This window comes from Cyanistes caeruleus, chromosome 3 (assembly GCF_971803275.1).
Source record: "Cyanistes caeruleus chromosome 3, bCyaCae1.hap1.1, whole genome shotgun sequence".
Classification (NCBI taxonomy): Eukaryota; Metazoa; Chordata; class Aves; order Passeriformes; family Paridae; genus Cyanistes; species Cyanistes caeruleus.
The window spans coordinates 110,035,204-110,058,507 of NC_141703.1; the positions used below are offsets into that span (position 1 = coordinate 110,035,204).

Here is a 23,304-nt window from a genome sequence, read left to right on the forward strand (position 1 = left end):
TTATCTGTGTCTTGTTCTGGACTTGTATTGGACAGATGGAAATCAAAATACAGATCTTATACTTCTTGCATAATTAACATTTGCATCTCACTGCTGTGAGATGTAACTGAGGCCAAAAGATTAACAGGATCAGGAAAGAAAAGGGATTATTCATTTACAGTACATTATGCTAGGTTAAATGAAAGCTTTGTAAAGCCTTTGTAAAGAATTGAAAAACCATTATACAACAGGGAACAAATAAAGTGCTAACCAAAGGGGATTAGGAAGAAACTTCTCTGGTAAGTGGGCTGTTCCATGGGTGTCCGCTGTGAGGTTTCTTGTACTTCATATTAATCATAGTCAGGCAAGTTTTGGGTTCAGCAGTTCGTCTCTTTGCAACAATTCTTATGACCATTTAAACAGATGCTGTCTGTTGATTCGAGGAGAAATGTATAGCTGGAAAGACTGCTTAGGGAAGCAAAGTTTAAATTTATTTGTGCACGAGATCTCTTTCCAGGAGAGAGAGCCTCTGGAGAAAGGCCAGGGTCTGCCACCATCATAGTGTAACCAGAAACCTGACAAAGAAATAACAGGGGTGATTATTTGCAGTAGGGGTGTGTGGTGAAATTTGTAAGTGAGGAGCATGTGGAACATCAAATTGGTGCTGGGGAGGTTTAAAAATTCAGCTAAAATAGTGGGCACATGATTAAGAACTGAATGTATGTCTGATTTCAAGTGTGATAATAAAAAAACCCAAACAACTTAGTAGTAAAAATCGGTATAAAAATCAAATAAGGTGATCTCAGCAGCAATAAAAAGGGTCTTTATAGTATGATACATATGTTTCTGTAATTAGCAGGACAAAACCCATAGTAAATTAATCATTAATTTGATTGTTAATTTAATAGGCAAACTGATGATTCCTTGCACACATAGAGTAGATTAGTTTTCAACCGAAGTAATACTGTAGGATTTTGAACTTGCACAGTAAAGTAAAATGTGAAAGAGGAATTGTGAGGAGTGCTGTTTGAAGAGACTTCCTGATGTTGCAGTATGCCTGTTAACTCTTGCAGCCAAATAATCTCTGAGAGAACAGCTCATGGTGAATGCACAAGTATTGATGGTTGATATTTTAATACAAAAATGAGGAAGATGAAAGAATGAACTCACATGACTTATTTAAAATTGTACCTCTGCTACTTGGTAATTACTATCCATCAGCAAAAGCTGCTTGACAGACAAGTAGCTGTCCATACTCTGCTATTTAGAAGGATGCTATAGATTTTAAGATTCTAAAAAAAAAAAGTTTATTGAAGAATAAACATAATAAATACCTTATATGGCTTCCCTCCTCCTGATAAGGCAAAGAGGAATCCAGAGGTCTGGTCTTCAATGTCTTTCTGCTGGCTTAGGAGGATTCCAGCTCCAGCTTTGTCAGTTTGCTGTCTGTACTCTCCTTCTGAAATAGCAGTCTGTGTTTTTGTCTCTCCACAGTGGTCATGTCCTGGTTAACAAATAAGGAGGAGAGGCAGTGGCATGGCTTGGGAAGCACTGTCTGATGTAGTCATGTGGAATTACCTTTCTCAAGCTAATGAAATACAAATACACAAGGAATGGTTTGGAATACCCTGATCTAGTTTTCCTGAAGGTGTTTATCAAGCTGATAAAGCTCAAGTAATACCATTGAATGCCTTTATCTCAAAATTCGCATACAACACTTGCTATGATTGCATGATGTAGGATGAATGTCTCTGCAAATAGGACTTCATGAGCCAAGGTGAGCCACCACAGCAGCACCTCTCCCCCTGCTCCCCGTTTATCAACTTCTGCACTAGTTAGACACCTCTCTGGCCTGAAAAAGTAGTGCCAAAAAGCCACACCAAGCCCCCAAAATAGAGGAAATTATGGAATTTCCATTCCCCTCTTTGGTGAAAGACATTTATTAGGTTGACTGACCAGCCCATGAAGTTGTAGTCCCTGGGCACTTTCTGAAATGTGCAGAGGGATGAGGACCTCTGTTCTTAACACAGATCACCACCTGCTTGCCTGCTTTTGAGTGGCCTTAAGTGTTTCCTAAAAATGGGGAGAAATTCTCAAAATAAATGGGAGTGGGGAGGAGGAGGAGTGCTTGAGAGACTGCATGAGGTGGATTTCTAAAATCCACAAGACAAGGCAGCTCGCAGTTAGTAATTTAGACTGACTGGAAAGAAACCTCTCTAATTTGTTGATGTTATCTATTTGTTGATGTCAGTAAATCTTAAGTGACCAAGGAAGCTGCAGGGAGGGGGTGGAAAAATGAGTGAGTCAATAATGTCAAAAAATGGGGCAGTTTTATTTTAAAAGCTAGAGGTCAGTTGCACTCACTTGAGTAACTAGATAATTTTATTTGCTGATAGACAATTTTTGGTCAATAAAAATAATCTAATGTCAATTCATATAATTTTCTGGGGTAGGAGATAAAGTATTTTCAGATGAATTTGCTGTAAGCCTTTTCAGTTCTTGTTAAGATTAAAGCTCTGTTTTGTAATTGTATTGATAAAATGCACTCTTTTATAATGTATGTGATTTAGAATGGCTTACTCCATTGATTACCAAATTAAAGTGATACAAAATCAATAGTAACACATACTAAAAGGATTAAGGACAGGATAACTGAAAAATCTCAATACAGTTGTTAATGGAAAGTCAAAATCTACTGGCTGTGTCTTTTTCTTCAGCAAGTGCTTTCCGTATCTGCCAGTGATCAGGAAGGAGTATGGAAACTTCAGCGGTGAAGTTTTCATTCGATGCAAATATTGGTGGAGTTGCTACTATCAGGTTCATTACTACAATGGGGTCTAAGTCACCAGTTTTTTTTCCTGGGGACTTACCCCATGTATTTTAATTCAGCTAAATAGAGTATCTGTTAAACACCTAGCAAAAAAAAAAAGATGTAGGTTTCACTTCTGATAGAGGAGCTTGTGCTCTGGAACATGTACACTCCAAAAATGAGTAGAATTGTGATGAATTACAGTCAGGAAATGGCTTTTGGAGTGAGGCAATGCCTATGATAACACAATACTTGAGTTACAAAAATGGTTGAGTCTAACCTTTATGGTGCTGCTAGGAAATTTGTAACATCAGTAGAGTTGCTAACAAAGCCAGAGATGTGGTGGATTCAGAATGTGAAAAGCCTGTCAAACTGAATTTAAAATTCAGAATCTTTGATTACACCAAGTTTGACCTAGTGAATAGTGACTTGCTGAGTGGGTACAAGGGATCTTATGGTTAAGGGAGCCCCTTTAACCAGCCCAAGGTGTACAGCAAGATCCAGTTGCTGGAAACTGATGCTGGTGATTTTAGTCTTAGGGCATGCCTTATAAAAAATGAACTGCAGTTAACAGCTGAAGCTAAGAAAATGGTTTACAGTTCTGTCTAGTACAGTGTATTAATGAGACTGTTCTTAATCTAATCTTAATCTAATCCATCAACCTGGAAGTTGAGGCTGAAGTTACACAGGAGGTGCTCAGTGGCCTCTTTTTATTACAGAAATGTTGTGTTTGTCTCCAGGTCTCATCATAAGGCAAAACCTTTACTCTTCCCTGTTACCTTCTCCCTTCCCCTCCATCCCCTATTTAAACTGTTCATAAGCAAGTGCCCTGTGTAGAGTTAGAGTTGGTCAAATGACATTTGAATTCCACATGGGCAATTTCTGTGCAAGTTTGTCCTTGGCATGCAACAAATATCGTGAAAGAAACCACAGCAGAGATAACAGCTGTAGAGGACAGAATCAATATATATTTAAATCTTCTATATTTTTGAGATGTACAAAACTTGCCTTTTTGTTGGTGTAAGGGATATATATGAGTGAGAGCAGAGAGCATATGTGTGTGTGTGTGTGCTTGAGTAAATTTGCATTTAGAGTGTTTCCTCCTTAACACCTGACATTAAATATTTATTTCTTATACCAGTATTAGCTGGTATTACTACTAATTCTTTCAAAATTGCATGTTCACTTCCACTGTAAAATCTCTTCATTTTTGAGCCTCTCAGGTTCCAGACTTTGCCAGTTGTATGCCCCTTTTGTTTCTTCCTGTAAAATGTGCGAACTTTTTTACTGGCTTGCAATACAGATTGAGTGCCTTCAGTTTTTAGGTCTTTGGCTTTTATTAATATGCAGTGGACAGTCAATGTTAATATGGTGTGCTTCTTAAAGTGCAAATTATGCCAGGTGTACAGAGGAATACTATTTTTTATTTCCTTCTAATGAATTGTGATTTCCACCTCCCCCCCCCCCCCCACCCCAATGAGTGAGCTTAGAGTCATCATTTTTAACACTAAATGACATGTTTCTCTTGCTCAGTGGTTGTGCCCTGCTAAAGCTTTATGTGTTTCCCTGGTCATTTTAATGCCACCAGCTCAGCTGTTTCTTTGAAGTGCTGCTGATTAGAAAAAAGAAAAGAAATCTGGAAGGCAGAAAGAGAAGAAAACCAAAATTACTTAAGCAAATGAGCAGCTTTCAAGTTAGTGATGGATTAAGGCTAGTTCCCACAGGTTGGATAATGGGAAGAGCTCATAGGTGTACAGTGTCTTATATATGTTATGGAGGAATAAAATTTATAGCCAATGTCCAGTATGCACATTGAACTGCTCCTGTTTGTTTATATTTCCCCTCTACTAGATAGATGTACATTCTCATATGAGACAACTGGCATAATGCTGGCCTCTTGTAAAGTTACAGGCTGAATGTTTCCTGGGTAAGCTTGTCATGCCCTCCTTGAAGAATAGGAATCACTGAGAAATGGTTATGCCAGGTACAAGGACAGACATTTTGTAAAGTCAGCACAAACAGGAGTGACTGATACTGAGTCTGTTTCTTATCAACCTCCTGCTCTTTTGGGGACTGATCAGCATCATGTTGTTATTTCTACTTAACCAGGTTTCCAAAGGAAAGATAATCTTGTGTTGTGTCTTTCTGTCTTTTCCTTTCCACTCTCCCTCAAAAACAGTTGTCCAATTTTAACCAAATCAAACAGATTATGATGTTTTAATGATATTAAGTTCCTGGTGAATAGGAGATAAGATCCTGAGTTTATGTGCTGTTAATACAGGGATTCCTAATGCTTCAGGTTATGAGATCTTTCATGTTACATTTTTTCATGGAAATAACTGCTGTATTTTCATGCTCAACAAGTAGTCAAAAAGTCCAAGCAATCAAATGCTAGGACTTACCAAGAAAAGATCAGAGTGCAAAGCAATATAAGAAAAAATAGCATTGGGTCACAATCCATTAGTGTTTCTTTCTCTTTGGCACTAGACTGTGCAGTTCTTCTCCTCAGACATTAAAAAAAATATGTAGAAAAGCAGCATGAGGAATTATTTTACGGAACCTATTCACACTTTTAATGGACAGCTGTGTAGATGTGAGATGATCATCCTAGAAGATAGAACTGGGGGGGATATGGCAGAAGTCAATGAAATGTTGTGGAGGGGGAATAGAAACTTACAGTTAATGGATTCTTTTTGTGCAAGAAGTAGGGGACATTAAAGTAGTACTACAGAAGAAGATAGATTCAAAGCAAAATAGAAAAGAATGTTCTTAATTGTGTGCTTAGACTGTAGGACTCCTTGCCGCAGGCTGGTTCCTCAAAGTTTGTAGGACTTCAATGGGATGTTAGCGCAGATTCATGACAGAGAAAAATCTGTGGAGGTTACTTCATGTTTAGCAACACCCTCTGCCCCAAAAACTCTTCGATTTATAATTGGTGGTGGGAGAGGGTGGGCAGTGTTTTAGATACCATTTGTGCTCCATGGCTCCCAAGAGCCATAGGATACTAGCAGGGATACTTGGGCCCATCATTTCCCCATAGCCTGTAGGGGCTGTTCTTACCTGAAACTGCAGTCTGAGGAGAAGAGGGATTTCTTGCTTGTGGCTGTGCCAGAGGAAAAGCAGAGAAAGCCTGGTCCTTATCTGTATGGCTTTTCTGATGGGCTGACCATCCAGTACACATCTGTGGCCAGTCAGTCCTCCCCAGGTTCCAAAATCAGCCCCATTGCCTTCTCCAGGGTTGTTTAGCCAGCTGATATGGAATGAACACTGTGAGAAGGCTGGTGTGAAGAGCTGCAGGCAAAAGCAGTGAGCTGTGCGTGCAGGATGCAGAAAGGTGTGGAATTAAGAGAAGGAGGGGAGGGATCCGTGTTTGTAGGTAAGGAGCAAAGGGCAGGTTTTGCATGGAATGAACAGCTGTTTGTCAGAGTAACTTTAGACTTTTACACTGAGACTTAGAAGGCTGATCCAGAAAGAGTACAGTGAATATTTGAAATATTACAAAGCACTTGTCAGAGAGGTATTGTCTTGTGGAAGTCTTATAACTTGTCCAGAAGGATTTGAGTTTCTGACTTTTCTCTTCCAGCTGTGTTTTTTTCTTGATGGTAAGGTACAGAATGACAGGCATTTTCCAAATGCTGTAGTGATTCTTAAACTTCAGTTCCTTGCAGCAGAAAAGAGAAGCCATTTCCTTTGCAGGCATCGTCTCTTATAAATAACAGATATTCACTTTACATGCTGAGCAATTGCTGGACTAGGAGCATATCCAGAGGTTTATTTTCCTGTGTTAATCAAGGAAAAATGGATGTGCTTTTTAGTAGATGTTTCCTTTACAAGATGCGGTAATTGGTGTTTCACTTGCTGAGTGTTTAAACTCTGTAGCCAATATGAAGCAGATACAACCTCTTTCTCGTGGCCAGCTGTGCAAGTTGCTATGGGAACTCGGTGGGGACTATCTGCAGATTACTGCTCTAGGGACCACACCTGGCTTATTTGCATTCAATTTAAGTTGGGGAAAATTCAAAAGAAGAAAAGAGGAGTGTAGACTCGCTGGTAGGCAGGCAAAAAAGGGCTTGTCATTTTGAGACTGTCAGATTGGATGGAAAAGATGCTTGTATTCATGCTTCTTGCAGGCTCATGTGGGGTTCTGAATTTTGTAGCCTTTTTACATGCATTTCACCAGTGTTGTAAGGCTTGTTGGAAATGGAATGTCACAGAGGATTTTTTTTATTCCCTCTGACTTAGTTAAATCCCATAGAATTTGCTAACTTTCTCTACATTTTTAATGAGTAATCTCTCTGTGATGGTGAGGGATTGTGAAAGCAATGTGGAATACAGGTCCTTATTTTAAAATGGCATGTTAGATCAACTCAGTGCAGTATTAAAATGTCAGTGCAATATTGAGTGTTGCTGGAGAGCTTAGCTTGGGGTTTTTTTTCCTGAATACTGAATTGCTCTTCTTTCAGTGGTGACTGACTTCCTAAGAAGGCTGGGGGATGATTTTCATTCAAGTCAGCAGCAGTGGTCAGTTGGTAGCTCTTGAGCTGTTTCTGGCTGGATTTTTGGGGATGATGGTATCCAGCCACTCAAGGGCTTTACTCTTTTTCTTGCTTGTTCGTTCCTCGCTACAGCAGCTTGCCTTTTGACAAAGACTGGACAAAAGTGATGGAAACAGCACTGTATACTGACTTGCTCTTTATGCTGTTTCTTCCACTAGGTTGGCACTGTTGTGGTACCTTTCTGCAGGAAAACAGAACATGTAAACTACTTTCAGAATCTGAGATCCACTACCTTATTAAAAAAAATTAATATAAACATGTTATATGTACTGTATATAATACAGTATGTATGTGCTACATGAGGCACAAAATATGTATAAATAAAAACTGTATGTTTATATATCAATATGAAGAATTCTGAGGGTTAATGTGTGGTTGCTTGTAAACAGCTTCAGTTCTGATCTGTTGTTAATGTCACCAGAACTGTGGTGTCCCTTGAGATTTCCGGTTTTCAGCCTGGCTTGATGCTCTGGATCAGCCTACAGTGCTTTTATATAGAGGTCTCAGACATTTATGAGGTGGACTTGTTTAATTTCTGTAGATTGGTCTACTATGACATATTAGGGTTATTAGTAGTTATTTTTAAATTCTTATGTGAACAGTCCCTTGAATTTGGGGTTTAGTGCTCTAAGCTGGGTCTGTGCTAAACTACTTACTGGCACAATTGTAGCTGTTACTCTGCTGCTGCTTCTGTCAATCAACAACTCCTCTTTTTTTACGTTCAAAACCTTGCAATTCTAATGCCTTCTTCAATGCATGTGATGAAAATAAGTGATTCCATAGCTATGTTTTATGGTGCAGGATTCACATTTCCATTTCTAAGCATGGCAATGGCCTGTGTCAGACCAGAAATCAGAGTATTCTCCAGAGTGGCACTGGAGGGGTGTGTGCATAAGTGTACTTAATTGATACAAGTTGTCAGCATTAGGCCTGAGAGTCAGTGTCCCAAAGAGGAAATAAAAAGTTGTTGTGAGATTCTAATTTCTTCTGTTTGCCACACAATTTGCTTGACAGAATTCATAAGATGGATGTGTAACACAGGAGTGCCTTGAAGCTGTAGACAGTGAAAGTTTTAAGGCAATATTCCTGCTGAAACCATCTTTCCCATTTGTTTGTTTCTGTGTCCTCGCTGCCTTTGTGTTTCACCAGGGTGAACATTTCTCCTCTAGGATTAAAAAACAGATTTGGGTTAGTATTTCTCCTTGTAGCTGGAGTAGTTTTAAGACAGACCAATTCTCTTGTGTAGTTGTGTGAGATGCAGCAGGGCAGCAATGCTGCTTTTTGCTGCCTCAGCATTCATGGCTTATAGTTGTGGTACTGACAGGGCCCCAAATTAAATGTCCTGGTTTTAATTTCAGATTTCTCTGTGAAAAAAAAAATGAGATACACATATATGAGATTTGTGTTTTATTGAGGAATCACTTTTGAAAATTTTTAGATAGGCCTTTTGACCGTATTTTTTGAATTGCCTTCGTTTACTCTAATTTTTAAGTAGATCATGAAGTGGTTTTTTTTTGAGAGGATTCTGCACCTGTCAAGCTAACAGTTCTAATCAAAATAAGTTATAAAAAGTGAGGCAGTGCAGAAAAGTTTACCTCCTCTCTGATTTACCTGAGAAATAAACAAGACATTCCCATCTTCAGTGGTGTGTCCATGGGCCTGCAAAGAAAGTGTACATGTCTTCCCAGCAAATCCTCTGCAAACACAGCCACAGGTGTCAGTCATGCTGCCTGCCCCTCAACACTGCTTCTAGTAAACCCCTTCTTGTGGTTATTTCCTGGAAAAGCTGATCAATGCTTTTTCTGCTTTAGCATGGCATATGTGCTAAAATGGACAAAATTGGGCTTGTGAACATTTCCTGGAAAAGCTCACGTTGATCATACTTCATAAGAGTAGTTATGCTGTGGTTTTCACTTTCTGTTGTTCTTAAATTATTATAAATTAAAGACCCAGGTGCCCAAGAACTGTATTTTTTTTTTTTCCTGGCTGATAGCAAATACAGTCTTATGTTAGCTCTGAGCAGCTAAAATGATAGGTACTTGGATTACCTATACTGATGGATGGAATCAGTGTCTGCAGTGTGAATAACTCTGTTTCTTTCTTCAGATCTTGCATCTGGCAATTTTTTGTTCAATTTGTAACATACAAAGCAGCTTGTCTGGAATTTGGCCTTTTCCTCTTTTGAGATCAAATAATTTAAGCTTCAGAAAGAAGCATTCTCATGACATGTCTTGTGGTTCCTACAGGTGTTAATAGTGTCTGGATCAGTGTGCTGAGGGCATTAAAGCAATATCCTTCCTTGGATTTGAGATAGTTATTAAGGAAGAGAGAGCAAAAGCAGTTCCTGCAAAGCGTGGACACAACAGCCATGCAACTTGAATTCATAGGTTGAACTGCAGAGATTTTACATGTACTTTTTGCTATTAATTTGTTTGTCAAACACTCTAATTAACTAACTAGAGCTAAATACGATCAGGGCTGCTGATATTGATGAATCAAGTTGGCTCCAGCAGGACTCATTGTAAGCTTAAACCCATGCCTTTGATCTATGTTTTTTTAGAGTGACCTGTAGTGTAGTTAATGACAAGGGGTGTAGGGACTCTGGGATTTGAGCAGTGCTGTATTGTTAAGTCATACAGTGAATTAGTCTCTTCTTTGTAAAGCCCCCGTTCATCAAACTAGACTAATAATTGCTACTTTGGCAAAGTGGAGAACAGGGAAAGCAGCATGTTGGCATAAGGCATTATGTTTCAATTTACAGGTGAGTTTGAAAATAACGTTTTTAAGCTTTGAGGGCCTGTCCCTGTTATGTGACTGGGCACAGGGTGGCAAAATTAATGCTTTTGGAATGCACAAACAGTGATGCTTCCAGAATGTAATAGTTCATACAGCTCCTAAAACAAATATTTCTGTTCAGTATTTGAGCTTGGCATAAGTGCTCTTCATATGTCAAGGCAAGTCACTTGTGTTGTGATTTGCATATTAGATAATATTTATTTTTCTGAAACATTTGATATTTTTAGTGTGTATTGCAGTATTAATTTATGTCACTTTCATTGCTTGGTGTTTTGGTAGTATGAATTGCATTTACCTTTCCCATTCAAATGAGTGAACAATTTCAGTAGCATGTGGGGAAGACACGTTCCCATAAATGTCATTTGTGGGAACAAATAACCCCACTTTAGGTCCAGGAGGTACATGAGGATTGGCTGGTGTTCCCTGCCAGGGGAAATTTGAGGTCACCCCATTCCTCATGGGGCTGGTCCCTCATGGTGCTCCAGGTTCTCCAGCTACCTCAAGATGCAGCATCCATAAAAACTTGCAAGCTTTTCATGAGATTGTTTTGGGTTTTGTTTGTTTGTTTGGAGCAGGTGGAGAGGAGGGGGAAGTAACATGGCCCTTTTTTTTTCCCCTCAGTAGTACTATATCATAGACCTGCATTCTTAAATTGTCTCTTTTTTCCTAATTCTGATAAATGTTGAAGTTTTACTGATCTTGTTCTCCAGCCCTCCCTTGTGTTTTGTTCGTGTAACTTCACATCAGTCTTCTTTTCAGACTTAATTTTGTCCTGCAGCTCTTTTTTGAAAAGCAAGGTGAGGTATGCAAATCCTGTAAAAGTAATAAAATACAAGAGGTGTTAACTAATAGGCAATATACATCTACCCAAGGTGTTCAGTACGTGTCAGTGTGAAGTATTTTAGATTGGACAAAACAATAATTTTAAAGGAGAATGAGACCCACAGAAGTGACAGAAATTCAAAACAGGTGTTTCCCATACAATAGTCACATTATAAGAAATTCTTGTGTGTGTTTAAAAAAAAAAAATCCTGCTAAAGTTTATATATTACTTTTCATATACAAGTTTACTAGAACAAAGAATATGTAATGGTATTAAACCATACCTGAAGTGTGGTGGAATCAGCATGATTTGTTCATTTTCTATGCTAACATCAAGTTAAATTGTAAGGAAATGAATGCCCTGAAGACAGTAAAATGTGCTAATGTGCAATAGCTCTGTGGCAGGTGGAACATGGTAGTTAAACAACATAAATTGGTTTTCAAAGGTGTGACACTTCAGGTTAGTTTTAGAATTAAGTTCCTGGAGTCATTGCTTATGATGCATATAAATAAACAAAAAACACTCAAAACAACACAAAAGAGAAAAAGTCTCAAGCCATTATGAAATAGTCATCAAAACCATGAAAACATAATGAGTGGAACATGAGAGCTTAATTCAGGAGATGTAAAGAACTAATGCATGCTGCTCTTCAAAATATTCCATCATTTCTAAGTAAATGTAATGACAACAACATTTACTTAGACAACAAGGGTTGAATGCACTGAATTTGTATCCTTTGCTACTGAAATGAAAACATTCAACAGGATGAAAAAAAATCTTTTCTGTAAATATAATTTGGATGCTTCCTTACATGCCATGGCTTGTAGACAGTAAGGGTAGGGCAAAAGTGTTCATATGATTCACCTGAATGACAGAATTAGCTGTGAGTTTCAAATAAGGCTGTTTGCTTGTGGAAGTTATAATTTGTATTTTCGAGTAAGTCTTTATTTTACTTTCTCCCATCTTACCACTGCCCCACTTTTTTCTTCCCTCCTTGAGTAGTGGTATTGTAAATTTGTCATGAACACTGTTTTCTTTCTATTAAAAAAAAAAAAAAAAAAAAAGACTTAATCCATGGTAGTTGCTACTTTCTGTGGACAAAAATAAGTTGAGGCATAAAAAACCAAACCCACAAACAAACCCTTTTGTATTAATGTATCAGGTGCCTACAAGTATCCACTGTCCTGCACTGATAAGATAAATTAACATTCCTGCTTAGCTCTCCACATGCTTAATTTCTATAAAAATGTACACAAAGGAATTTTGAAAGGCATTTTGTGTGGTTGAAAGTTTTAAAGGATAGTTCTGATTTGAGTTTGTGAAAAGTAAAATTAGATGTAGACTAAAATTCCAATTCATAGCAATTGCCTAATGACTGGTAATTCTAAACCAGGCCAATTTTATTTAACTTTTCCATACAACTGCTCTTTTTGGCTTTCAGAGCAAATTTACCAATTTTCAGATAAAATCAATTCTGTTAGCCACAGTCAAAAGTGGTGGCTAAAATTAGAGTTAGCTTGCAACCCTAGCTATGAACAGGCTGCTGTCTGTCTGTAATTACTCTGAGAGGATTGTGCCAACTTTGGTAACAGTTTATTTTGTTGAAGTATGTGATTTTTAACAATTATTTTTAATAGCTCATTGGAGTTCCATTTGTTGAAATTTTTGTTACGTTTCATTTGGCTTGTGGGATGGAGACTTGGGAATGTCTTGAGTTAAAATGTGGTGCCTTCAAGGTAAAATGTCCTGGGCATTGTTACACTAATGAAGGCAGAATGCTAATGTTGCAGTTAATAGTATATTTCCTTTCCTTGTATTTTGTATTCCATTTGTATGTATTCCTTTGCACTTCACTCTAAGTACACTGTTTAAAAGTGAAATAATGAGTTTGCAGATTGGGTAATCTCATCAGAAGGTGCAGCCCTGAAGTTTGCAAAGGTCATGCTTGTCACTGAGCTTTGTAGGGGCAGCAATTTCTTACCTGTCATTGAGGGCATGCAGTAAATGACATTTTAATAATATATGGAAACACACCCATATAAAAGAAATCAAGAGCAGCATAGTCTACAGGTAAAAATGATGTTCCCTTTCCAAAAACAGAGTTATTAAGGAATCAGGCATCGTCATTAGAACTGAATAAAGAAAGTGACATATTTGTGGGACAGACTGCAAAAGGAAGACATTCATTTGAAGTGGTATGGTGTGGAAAATACATAGAAAGTGACAAAAAGAAGTGAATGGGGTAGAAAGAGTCTCCTGAAATGTTATCTGCAGGTTCCAAAGTGTTTCGCTGAAGAAAATCCACCTGGCTCTGTGTTAGTTCCTTTGGTTTTAAGGAAGAGTTTGAATATGATTATGGGGGGAAATCATAAATGTAAAAAACTGTAGAACTGGCTAAAGAGGAGAGACATATTTTTTGAGATAGCTGAAGTTTCATGGGATGTGGAGAGCTTTTTACTTATCACAAGGTGCAGCATTTTCTCTTCTGAGAGGTGCCTTTGGAGGAAAAAATGAAACTGAGCAAAGCCCAGAGCACTGTTTTACTTAAACATGAGTACCAGAAGTATGTCCTTGGTTCAGGGTGTTAAGTAACTTTTAAAGACAAGAATGGGCAGTGTTGTGTCAGAATCTAAAGAGAACATTAAACTAATGTATTCCACCACTGGTTTTTGGAGCAGTGGTAGGCACCGTTCCTGCCCAGACATTTTCTTTCTCTGCTACAGCAGAGATTAAAAGGCTGTCAATGATAAATTTAAGCAAACAAATACCAAAAAAACCCAGAGCAAAACAAAAAGTGGATGCCTCATTTCTGGAAGCGTTCATGGCCAGGCTGGATGGGGCTTTGAGCAACCTGGTCTAAGGAAAGGTGTCCCTGCCCAAGGCAGGGAGTTGGAGCTGCGTGATCACTGAGACCCCTTCCAACCCAAATGATTGTATGAGCTTAGATAAAAGGTATGATAATAAAATTGTTAAAGAATGAAATAGTAGTTAAAGAATGAAGGAGTCACGGAAAGACCCATTTGGTTTGTGTTTCTTGTGGTGTTTGGTTTTGGTTGACTGGTTGGTTTTGGGTAGGTTTTTGTTGGTCTTCTCTTTTTTTGGCCAGTTGTTAGTTTGACAGGGCAACACATAATTTTTTATTTGAATTAGGCTGGTAGTGGATGTTGTAGCTCCAGTGAAGATCTTTGTGGGGGTTGCTGTTTGTGAGGCAGATCAGCCATGGCCGCACACGTGCCCGATTCCAACGGTCACTTCCTGCGCTCTCGGGGCTGCACCTGGGTTCCACCAGCCCAACACACTCTGCTTTGAGGAGAGCACTGCTGTCCTGCTCTGCTGCTGCCTCAGCTCAGCCACTCCCTTTGCAAAGTGCTTGGTGTGTTACACCATTGGTGTCCAGGCTCTTCCAGTAAAGCAAACAGGTTATCTCCCAGTGCACTCCAAAAGCGTGTGTGCAGGAATGAAGTTTACTGAAGGTCTGTGAACCATGAAGGTGTGCCTCAGAGGTCTCGGTGGGACACGTGAACGAGTAGAAAACCAAGTTTTACAAGGTATTAGGAAAACTTATTCAGCACATGCAGTTGTTTCCCTGTAGTAGGGATCACCTTCTCCCTCTCTTCTTGCAATCTTTTTCAAGTGTAGATCACTCATGTTAAATATATAGCTGGGAACATCTTGTGTTAAGTAGAGATATGAACCTGAACAGAAGAAGAGGTCAAGCGTGGAAATAAATTCCAGTCAGTACTGGATGATTGAGAAGTCCCTTTTCTCTCACTCCCTCTTGTTTAGAGAGGTGGTGCTTGAATTCACTTCAGAAATGAGGAGAAGAAAAGTACAGCTAGGGTATTTTTAAAGCAAAAAAAAAAAAAAGAGAAAAACAACTCATTCTTTAAATTCACATTAGCACCTGGAAGTGGGTGGCTCAACCCTGTAATCATCTGCATCATCATATTACCTTTTCCTGATCAGAATATAGAGTAATAAATTTTGTGATGTCCACATCATGCTTGAATTTTTATATAAATGTTCTTCTTGTTTAGGATACGAGTTGTTTGAGTGGCAAACAAACAATTTGAAGTAGTTTAATAGAGCTTCCTAGTTAGTCCACTTACTTCTCTGGACCACTTCTGGATAAGAAGATTGATTTCTCCATAGATCAAAGCATCTTCTCAGTTCTCCAGTGCTCCAGCGTACTTTGTGGTCATAGCAGCAAGCGTGTTCTGGTTATGTGAGTGGTTCAAAGATGCAATGTGGGTGTGACATGCCCCTTTCAAAAACCATAGCTCTACAATAAGCTTTCTTTAGCCATATTGTGTATGTGTTTGAAGGGATTAGTAATAGATTTTTGGTTTTTTTTGTGGAAGTCATTGGAAAGCAAAAGACTAAATCTATTTTGATTTCACTCGGGATAGATTAATGGGTGTCAAATGTTACACAATACTTGACATATCCACTGCTGTTAAGTTGGCCGTGGCAAAGGGATTACCCGATAATGAATCACCAAGCTCTTTAGCCGTTTAAAGGGAATCGTGCCACTTCCTTGCCCTGGTAGGACACTCTTCCCTGCCCAGGACCTTCCTGAGACAGTGCGTGTTGGGATGTGGAAAACTCCACGCAGATGTGCAAGCACCGGTTTGACAGCTTTGTGTTCAGCTTCTACCTTCCTAATTGTTTTCGTGGGATTATTTGGATTGTGTGGAAAGCTTTTTCCAAATCCCCTTTATTACTGATGTTATTGTTGCCAGCAGGAATAAGATTAAAGGTGCTTAAGTCTGTAGAGTTGTTTCTAATTTGTACGTGTCATTTCAGTGGCATTTGAACAGAACTCTGTCTCTTCCCCTCCCTGATCCCCTGTGGTACTGTGCTTGAGTTAGGGCTGAGAAGCCAAGCTATTGGAAGAAAATTCATTTTGTTCCCTAATTATTATGCTGGCACTCGGGAGATAATTTTTCCCTTCATGCACTGCCAATTAATATGCAAATGAGCTGATAAATATTTATACCGTGATTTAAATTATGCAGGGAGCGCTTTCAGTGTACTCTGCAAATGAATTGTTCATGGACTTCAAAGTGCTGGCTGCTGTGCTAACGAGAGGAGATTTGCATAAGGCCCTAATCAGGCGCATACTGATTAAGCTTCATTATGGAAACTGCCAGCTGCAATCTTTGTTTCTATTTTATTACAAAAAGGGGAACTTTTCACGCTTCAGTCGCCTTGACAATGTCAGACACAGCTAGTAGGAGAGACTAAAACTCCACACAGCAACTGAAGTTTCCCTGTTCAGTTGAAGATTGCTATGGTGTAACTGAAGTTGTATTTCTCCCCCCACCTCCCCACTCCCTTTCACGTTCAGTCAGAGCAGTAGTGTAGATTTGATAGAAATTGCCATTCTCCCGTTCCTTGGACTATCTGAGCCTGTAGAGGATACCACAGCAATGCTGGACTGCAGCGACTACGTTCTAGGTGGGTACCAGCTCAGCTCTTTCTTACGGACACCGAGGCTGGGAGATTGACTATGCATAGTGGCTTAATCACATATGCAGAAGGTATTTGTGGGGCTGAAGCTCACCAGTGAATCGGCAGCAAGTAGCTGCCTGCTAGATGGATAGCTCGATCTGTAGCAGGGAAATACATGCTTTGGTTTGTTTGTTTGTTTGTTTTCCTCTTTTCCCTCGCTCCAGGAGAATTTGTTTCCTCTGCACAGACTTGGGTGATATTAATACAGACCTTTTGATTTTAGGATTTCAGTCTGAGAAGTATTTGCCTTCTAACAAACACTGGACTTGACTTGCATATCTGTGTGTTATGAATTTTAAAGCATTAAAATGAATGAGAGGGAGCCTAAGTGTTGAAGGAATTTAGTAGCTGTATTGAACCATTCCACAACAGAATGTATGTTATGTCTGTGTATTTTTAATATAGCAAGGTTCTTCGTGTGTAATAGAAAATAAGGGGGAGTGCACAGTGGTTGCCATTGATACCGTTGCAAGCTGTGCTTAAGGTTACTGGGATAATATATTTCCTGCGCTGAGATTCCATCAGGACTGCAGAACAGACATGCCATAATTCCTTCTTCGTGTCTTTTAAAGTTATTTATAGTAATGGATCATCTCAATTTTACAATAGCTTTTATTTATTCTCAAGGTTTTGCCCCCGTAGCTAAATGCATATATATATATATATATATATATATATATATATATATATATATATATATAAAATTTTCTTGGTTTTTTTTTTTAATTATTCTTTTCATTCTGTCATGTATGTTGATGTAAGAACTTACATCTCTAAGTAAAAGAATATATTTTTGGATGGTAAATTTTAAAGCAGATGTTTGAGTATGTTTGTTTCTAAATATGATGTGGGTTTTGAAAATTAATTCCTAAATAATTCTTGTCATGTTTTCACTCTCGTTAAACTTTGTTTATTCCATGCACACAAATAAATAATTTTTGCTGGTGCAAATGAAGTATTAGGTAGTTCCACTTTATTGGGTGAAAGGAAACAGTTAATGGTATATATGCCATGTTAAGATTTTCTTTGCTTTGCCAGCTGTGTACAATCCTTATAACGCTTCAGGTTGGTCTGGTGTCCACTGCTTCTTTCTCCTGAATGCCTTTGGAAATGTTCCTGAGGGTGTGTGAAAGGCTGGCACAGCACTGCCTGGCGACACCTCAGCCCTGCTAGCAGAGTAGCAGCGTGGAATGTATTCACTCCTGAGAGTTTGATTTCAATCATGCACCTGCTGCTTTCGATCCTTCCTTCTGGGGAGTTTGTTTTTAGATAATATTGGCAGAAGTTGTAGCCTAGGGCCTTTATTTAAAACCCAAGGAAGATCTAAAGGAAGAAAAAAAGGTGAAGGCATTAAGGTTTGGGGTTTTTCAGCCCACTTCATTTGTTTATTCTTTTAAGTTTGAAGCAGAAACTGTACGAGCACATATAAACCAAGCAGCCTTTTTATTTGACATAGAATGAATTGGTAGGTTGGGTATCCCGCGGATATGAGCCTGTTTTGCTGGTAGCAGTTTTGTGCTTCAGATGGATGTCTTGCCATTTGCAATGGAAATAGCGGCATTGTTCTTGATGCTTTACATACAGAAGGCCCAGAGATTGAACAAGAAATAGTCAGCTGGTGAAATAATGGATGCTATCCTTCACTTGAACCTGAGCACTACCAGGAAGATGCTTCTTCTTCCAACTTACTGCTTTATTCAATAGCAATGTTTGAGGTCTTTGTTAAAGATGAATCTTTACAATAAAATATTCTTCATTTAGGCAAGCTTTTGGTAGTTAAGTAAACTTTGTGTGTGTCTAGTATTAAAAACCTGTTATAGCAGGATTTATTTTGCAGCATAGCCCAACAGAAAAATATGTCCTGGCTTCCTTTTTGGAAAGAGGTCTGTACAGTTATAACTTTGTGTGACTGAGAAAACTTGCTCATCATGTAGGGAGGCTTCTTGTGTGAGCTTCCTCATGGGATGGAGCAGTGACTACCCTGCTTCAGTTCTGTGCACAGGACAGCTGTGTCCCCACTCTGAGTTTAGTTTGCTTTGCTTATTCTATCATTAGTATCCTACTCCTTGGCTCTAATACTTCAATTCCTGCAGCAAACCACCAACAGGAGGCCCTCTGTTGTTTTTGTAGTATGAATTTCCTGAAGTGGTTCATCAAATGGATTCCATGTTTCTGAGAGACAGCCTTCTCAACCTGTGCTCTTCCCTTTTGCAGTCAGCTGTATCTTGAATTCAAGCTATTCTTCTGCTCTGGGCTTCAGAATTGCATCCTGTGTCAAATAGCCCCATGAGTTAGCCTGGTTTCCACAACCAAATGCATTTGATTTGTAAGCACGCTTTGCTCATTTTCCTGTTGGATGAGGACTTTTCATGTTTGTGTCCAAAGCAAAGGACTCCCATTTGCTGTCCTCTAAAGTGAAATTTCAGTAGCCATCTGTGTGTAAAGGCATGAACTAATGCTGCTTATCAAATGCACTCTAAACAAGTGTGCTGTTGCCACAACAATAAACTCAATTTAAGATATATGCAATGTCTAGATAGAAACACAGACCTCCCAGCAGAGAGGGCCAAGTCAAGATCAGACATTTCTATATAGTCCTTGGAACCCATGTTCTGTTTCTAGAGTGTGATTCATGCTGTCCAAATGTGGAAAATGACAAAATAAGGAGCCTAGAAACAATATGTTCTGTACCTACAACCTCAGCAGAGATCTGTTTTTCAAGACTGTAAATTTGTAGCTTGAATGTGCTAAGCAGAGGTTGTGAAAAACAGGGCAAAACTTGCTGAAGTGTGGGCCAACAGCACTCAGCTGCAAAGTTTCTCCTCATTCCCTCCCCCTTTCAGATAGCAGTTTAACATGTCTGCCTTTATACCAAGGGTAACATTGATAGTCCAGATCTCTTTTACATGTGGCTGAACATTTGAAAGATTTAAGAATAGGCATAGGAACTTCCTGAGAAGAGTTGGGGCTCTGGAGAGGTTATGTTAACTTGTCAGGGGAAGTTTTGTGGTTGTTAGAGTCCTCTGGATTTTCAGGGCTCTATTGGGTTCAACTGCCACTGTTGTTTGTGTGAAAAATTATATTAATTAAAAAAATATTGATCACAGAATTATTTGGTTTGGAAGGGGCCTTAAAGATTTTCCAGTTTCAACCCTCCAACCCTGCTGCCGTGGGCAGGGACACCTTGCTCTAGATCAGGTTGCTCAGAACCCCATCCAAACTGGCCTTAAAAACTTCCAGGATAGGGCATCCACCACATCACTGGGCAACCTGTTCCAGCATCTCACCACCCTCACAGTAAGAATTTCTTTCTAATATCCAATGTCCAAATATCTAAGTCTTAATATCTAAGTCTAAACTTGCCCTCTTTTCTGTTTAAAGCCATTCTCCCATGTCACTATATGCCCTTCTTAAAATTTTCGTCTCCAGCTCTCTTGCAGGCTTCTTTAGGCACTGGGAGGCTGCTGTAAACCCTTGATGGAGCCTTCTCCAGGCTCTACAACCCCAACTCTCCCAGCCTTTCCCCATGGCTGAGGGGCTGCAGCCTTCTGATCATCTTGGTGGCCTCTGAACTCACTCCAACAGGTCCCAGTCTTTCCTGTGCACTTTCCTGCATTCCTGTGGTAGCAGGTGATGGTACATGTCCATCTTCTCATTACCAGCTTTCATGGTCTGCCAAACACTGAGGTGTCTGGGCAGTCTTGGAATTGTCTGGGGGAAAGATGCAGTACAGTTAATGCTGCTCCTGTATTCTTCTTCAGCCTGTTGGTATTTTGGAAATCACTGCTTTGATGAGAAGTACATGACAGAGGTAACCTTTTAAGCACCTAGGAAGAGAATATCCTGGAGTAAAGGGTTCATTTTAGGCTCATTGAACTTGGTTTTAGCTCATTATGGGAATGGAAGAGTGTGCTCAAGGATTTGCTTACACTTCATTTTATGAGCTGTTCTGTCTTGAGATTCTTTTTGTAATTTTGGTTTGTGATAATGTGGCACACTGGGGTCGGTGGCAAGGAATGAGGAGGTAATAAGCTGGAAAGCTGATGCTGTACACAGAACATCTGTATAGATTCCTATATAAGGAAACTATATTCTCTGTCTGCCATCTGGAGAGGCCCTCTGCATTGCACTGTATTCAGCTGACAGGCTTTGAAACCAGGGACAGACTTTTCAATTCATCCAGAGGGAGAAAAAAGAGGAATTGTTTTATATTTGTATAGTTTTGCATGAATATATAGGAAATATAAAATAACTTAATGTCAGTGACATTCCAGTAAAATAGAAATGCAGTATTAGGAAAATGGCATCCATTTAATTATAATGACTGAATTTCCTTCCTTTTGTTGGGGTGGGGCAGGGGGAACAAACACAAGAATAATGTAGGCCATGATGGTCAGACTTAATGTTTTTGAATCTTGGTGTAATCATTGTTCCTTCTTCCCCCCTCCTTTTTTTTCTTCTATGACTCTCATTGTATTGAAAATTAAGTTCCTACCTATCATTGCCCTCCAGCATGCTGTCTTTTATTCCCTTAATACCACGTTATCACATATGGGAATAATGTCATAGAAAATTTTGAAATAATATTTATCTGGAAGATTCAGTATTGTGTTCTGGTTTTGGTTGTTCTTATTTTGTGTGTTATAATCTGAATTAGGGTAAAGTGCATAGCAAATTTCTGCTGTTCTGTACTTCCCTTGAACAAAAAGGTATGAATAGATTTGGGGATTTTTTGCTGTTTTGTTTTATCTTTCTTTCTGTTTTATTGCAGACTCAAGAATGAACAATCCGTCAGAAACCAGTAAACCATCGATGGAGAGTGGGGACGGGAACACAGGTAAGAAATGATCGATTGGTGCACAGATATTTTCTGGTGGAATTGAATGGGTATTAAAAACAAAATTTATTTACCCATTTAGTGGGATTTTAAAAACCCACAAAACCAAACAAATCAAAACCTACACCCTTTGATTTTAGAGACCTGGGAATGACTTCTGTCATTAACCCTACTGCATACAGGGCATTATTCAAACCTACTTTATTGGAGCACCATCTGCACTTTTTTATATAAGATTTCCCTTCCCCACTTTTCTTATCTGTAATGTTTCTGATACTACTGAAGCTCTGGTGGCACTAGCTCTCCATAAATAGTCTCATTTTTTCCTGGCAGAGCATACCTTTGGCACTTCTAACTTCATAGTTTATTTTTGGGTTGAAATTTTCCCTGGCAGATGTGGGCCACTGCCTGATCTTGTTTCCGTTTTAGATTTCATTCAAGCTGTCACAACAGTTCTCAAGAAAAAGTCAAATGGAAAGCATAATATATCAAAATCAAAATTTAAAAAAAATGTTAGCCAGCTTTTCTGTAATTTCTTAGTGTGTTAGAACAGAACCCTGAAATATGGTGGGGGAGAACAGATTTTATGTCAGGGCCAGTTTGCCTTTTGGCACACTCTTAAGATGTGACCAAATTCTAAGCCATTGAAGAAGCTTGTTGAGCCACTATAACTTAATCATGTTATCTCATGCTTTAATTCCTTTCTGGAGGTAATATAATGCTCATTCTGAAAGCAAGAGATACGACAGTTCTGAATGGAAATTGAGTAGTTTAACCTAGCTCAGAATCGTTTCTCAGCTCAGAATAGCATTTAGGAAGAGAAAATTCTGATGAGAGGGAACTTGTTGCTTTGAGAGAAGCCTGGTTACCTTGTATGAGGAAATCAAGTTTTCTTCTTCATGATTCGATAATAAGAGTTTTATTTTATACTCTGGAGTTGTGATGAAATTAACACTATTTAATTTTCTTTATCTGAGAGACTGGATTTTTTCTGCCAATATATGGATTCAGTCAAAAGGAATTCTGCCTGCTTATTAATTCTGCCTTTTATTGAAGTGTGCTGCTGGCATCTCAGGTTTTAAAATTGTCATTGTATTTTTAATGGGAGAGGTATCAATTATTTTTATGCACAGAAGTGTTTTATTATGTATTTAATGGTTTAAGATTATACAAAACATTATTTCAAAAACATATGGGCTGTAAATATTTCATGACCATAAACAGCATCAAGGGAACAATGGCTTTAGATATCCCTCTGGACTCCTTGTAGCTGGAGAATGTATGCAAACTTCTGAGAAAATTCAGATTTCCTCCCCTGTGTGACCACAGTTCCCTGCACGTGCTTTCTCCAGAGCACATTCCCAACACACTTCTCTCAGTGCAACTTTAGCAGTTTCACCTCAGCTGAGCTGGTAAGGAGGAGGATTTCAGCAGAGCTCAGCTCTGTTAGGCGAATATACCATCATTGTGAAGGTGGGGGTCATGACATAAAATGGATGGATTGTAAAGCTGCATGTAGGTTCTTTCATGTTTAAAGGGGATAGAATTATTACTGGCTTTTTTTTAGTACTCTGACATAAAAGCTTGTTATTACAGAAGTTTGACTCTGGTGTTTAAAACTTTTGGAGTATTTCTTCTTTAGTTTAAATGTTTTCCATCTTCCCTTCCAGTTTTGTATCCTGATTTTTAAATTACATGAGCTAAAGTAATCTAGATTTTTGAGGACTCTCTGTTCTGCAGTCATTGCTTTGTTTTAAAATGTAGTGCTCCCAAACCACTGGAGATAGTGATTGATGGCATTTGTGATGTTCTTTGGGAGCTCAAGCATCAGTTGTATTAGTCAACTTGGCAGATGTTAGGCTCTGAAAGGAATACTCACAGAATGTAATTTTAAGCTTGTGATCGGGGTACTTAGATTATGGTTCTGGGCTCAGTGCATACTTGAGTGAAAAGAAGTCAGCTTTCAGCTCGGATGCTGAGGAACTGGAAG

General features: G+C 38.9%; 1 protein-coding gene across 20 annotated transcripts in view; it reads left to right on the forward strand.

Annotated features, from left to right (window-relative positions):
* The window catches only part of POU2F1 (POU class 2 homeobox 1), a 102,287-nt gene that overhangs the window by 39,046 nt on the left and 39,937 nt on the right, over positions 1-23,304 (forward strand). For 11 of the 20 annotated variants that reach the window (XR_015285409.1, XR_015285410.1, XM_086884099.1 and 8 more), the window contains exon 2: positions 21,249-21,314. Coding sequence is in view for 18 of the 20 variants with exons in the window: in XM_086884099.1 (XP_086740225.1) it covers positions 21,249-21,314 (66 nt within the window). In the remaining 2 variants the exon portion in view is untranslated. Of the gene's footprint in view, positions 1-14,200; positions 14,512-16,313; positions 16,424-21,248; positions 21,315-23,304 lie in introns of those variants that run through there. The other 9 variants (XM_086884102.1, XM_086884103.1, XM_086884097.1 and 6 more) reach the window with 9 other exon arrangements.